The sequence below is a fragment of the Odontomachus brunneus genome, unplaced genomic scaffold, assembly GCF_010583005.1.
Source record: "Odontomachus brunneus isolate Ranch 3 - 2012 unplaced genomic scaffold, Obru_v1 Obru_scaffold_003, whole genome shotgun sequence".
In the NCBI taxonomy this organism is placed as follows: domain Eukaryota; kingdom Metazoa; phylum Arthropoda; class Insecta; order Hymenoptera; family Formicidae; genus Odontomachus; species Odontomachus brunneus.
The window spans coordinates 3,678,453-3,680,740 of NW_022639453.1; the positions used below are offsets into that span (position 1 = coordinate 3,678,453).

The window sequence follows — 2,288 nt, forward strand, 5'->3', positions numbered from 1 at the left end:
TGAACAATTCAAACCGTGGCTGGAGAAAATTCCGAATGATCCATACAATTGTTTTTGCTCTTACAATATAACGTTTCGGTGTGGTCTCGACGCACTGAGGCGACATTCTGACACGAAGAAACATATTTCAGAGTGTCAGAAAAGAGGCCTCATGGTAGATTTGAATATGCTAGAGGAAACATCGCCTCTGTCTTTTAAAGATTTTAAAAATATCGCGGAAATTAAATTTGCAGCATTAATTGCCGAATAGAACATTCCGTTTCAATCGGCAGAGGCAATTTTAGCTTTGTTTCAAGATATCGGGAAAGATCCCGGTGTTTTGCAAAGTATGACGATGAATCGAAAAAAGGCGCCGCGAATAATAAATAATGTCTTATGTACTCGCGAACAAGAACGATTAATAAATACTTTACAAAATAACAAATTTTCAATATTTATTGATGAAACTTCCGATATTACAAATGATAAATGGATGACATTTCTCGTTCGGTATGTCGACCCTCAAACTTTGAATGTTCGGACGGAATTATTAAAATTAATTCATTTAGATGCGAGTGATTGCAGTGCCGACAAATTATTTATAACTTTTAGAACCGAAATGTGGAAAAAACAAATTCCGTTCGAAAATATTCTCGCTTATTCCTGTGATAATGCCTCCGTTATGACAGGAAAATATGAATCATTTAAAAACAAATTAGAAAAGTATTGCAAAAATTTGATAACAATGCCATGTCCGTGTCACTCATCTGCATTAGTGGCAAATGTAGCTTGCAAAGCAATTCCTGAAGCATGCGAGGAATTGCTGAGCAAAGTGGCATCGTTCATCTCCAGCAGTCCCAAACGTGCATATATTTTTAAACAGTTCCAAGAATCATTTAATTTTGATACCAATAATAGAAATATTTTAAAATTGTCTAAAACGCGATGGCTTTCTCGCCATTTATGCGTGGCTAGATTAAATGAAAATTGGGACGTGTTATTGAAATTTTTGCAAGAAGAGCAAGCGAGCGAGAAATCGAAGTCTGAGGCTTTTTTGCTGCTCATGATGCAAAAATGAAATCCAAGCATACTTGTTGTTTTTAGAGTATATTCTTGACGCATTAAATAAATTTAATGCGTCATTTCAAGCTCAAGAAACAAAAGTTCATTTATTACAGTCAACCGCGGAAAATCTATTGAAAACCGTCCTTCGCAACGTTGTAAGAGCACCGTTGTTAGAATTTGTTGCGATGGGTACAATTAATCCCTTACTCGCGTGTAATCGTCTCTTTCCTGATCAAGTTCTGTTTGAACAAGCGTGCCAAGATCTTTTTGATCAATTGAATGAAGAAGATCAGGATGAAATTGTCAAATCAGTTTACGCTAATTGTTTGAAATTCTACGACATCGCTGCTAAAGAAATTTGTCAGAGACTATTTGTCAAAGAAGAATTTCTTAGCAAATTGCGGATTTTTGATCCGAAATTTGCTCTGCAAGAAAATAATAAAGAGAACAAACTAAACACCATTGTTCAGGATGTTGTAGTTGTTGCCAAACAATTCGGCGGATTTGATGAGGAGATGTTGCGAAAAGAATGGCAATCCTTACATCTGGATTTCGCATCAGAGCAAAAAGACTTCATACTGACATTAGATTTCGACGATGCATGGAAAATAATAATGACAACTAAAGACGCGAATGGTAAATTAAAGTATCCTACAATTATGAAATTAGTCAATGCTATACGATCTCTTCCAAATTCTAATGCTAATGCCAAAAGAATATTTTCCATGTTGACAGACGTAAAAACAAAAAAACGTAATTCCCTTTCTTCAAGTCACATTAACGCTCTGTGCGTATTCAAATCATGTCTGAGGGCGAGAGGAGAAACAGCTCTAACCATGACAGTTGATTCTCGACATTTAGCTCTCATGGCATCCGAGAATTTGAACAAAACAAACGATACAAAGAATGCATGTTCTTTGCGTTTGTTTGGTGTGAATAATAGTCCCTCTACGTCCTCGGATTTGTAATTGAGTCTGTCACAAACCAAATTTATAAACTGCACATGTTATTCATTTTTCAATTTTAATATCACAGCATATACTTTGTGTTGTGGTACTAGAATTCAGCAGTGACCACAAGTGGAGTTCATCTGTTTCGTTTCTGAAAGACTCAGTTACAGCTTGGATTGCTTGGTGGCTGTTAATATTGCTCTTTGTAAGACATGTGCATGTTTTCGGTGCCTTTCTTGCTTTTAATTTTCTTTGAGTTAGTTGCAAGTTTTTATGGAATACTTTTCCACGTAA

General features: G+C 35.8%; 1 protein-coding gene across 1 annotated transcript in view; it reads left to right on the forward strand.

The window, feature by feature from the left end:
* The window catches only part of LOC116843283, a 10,076-nt gene that overhangs the window by 6,748 nt on the left and 1,040 nt on the right, over window positions 1–2,288 (forward strand). The window contains exon 6 of the mRNA XM_032813591.1: window positions 1,282–1,680. Coding sequence (XP_032669482.1) covers window positions 1,282–1,680 — 399 coding nt within the window. The remainder of the gene's footprint in view (window positions 1–1,281; window positions 1,681–2,288) is intronic.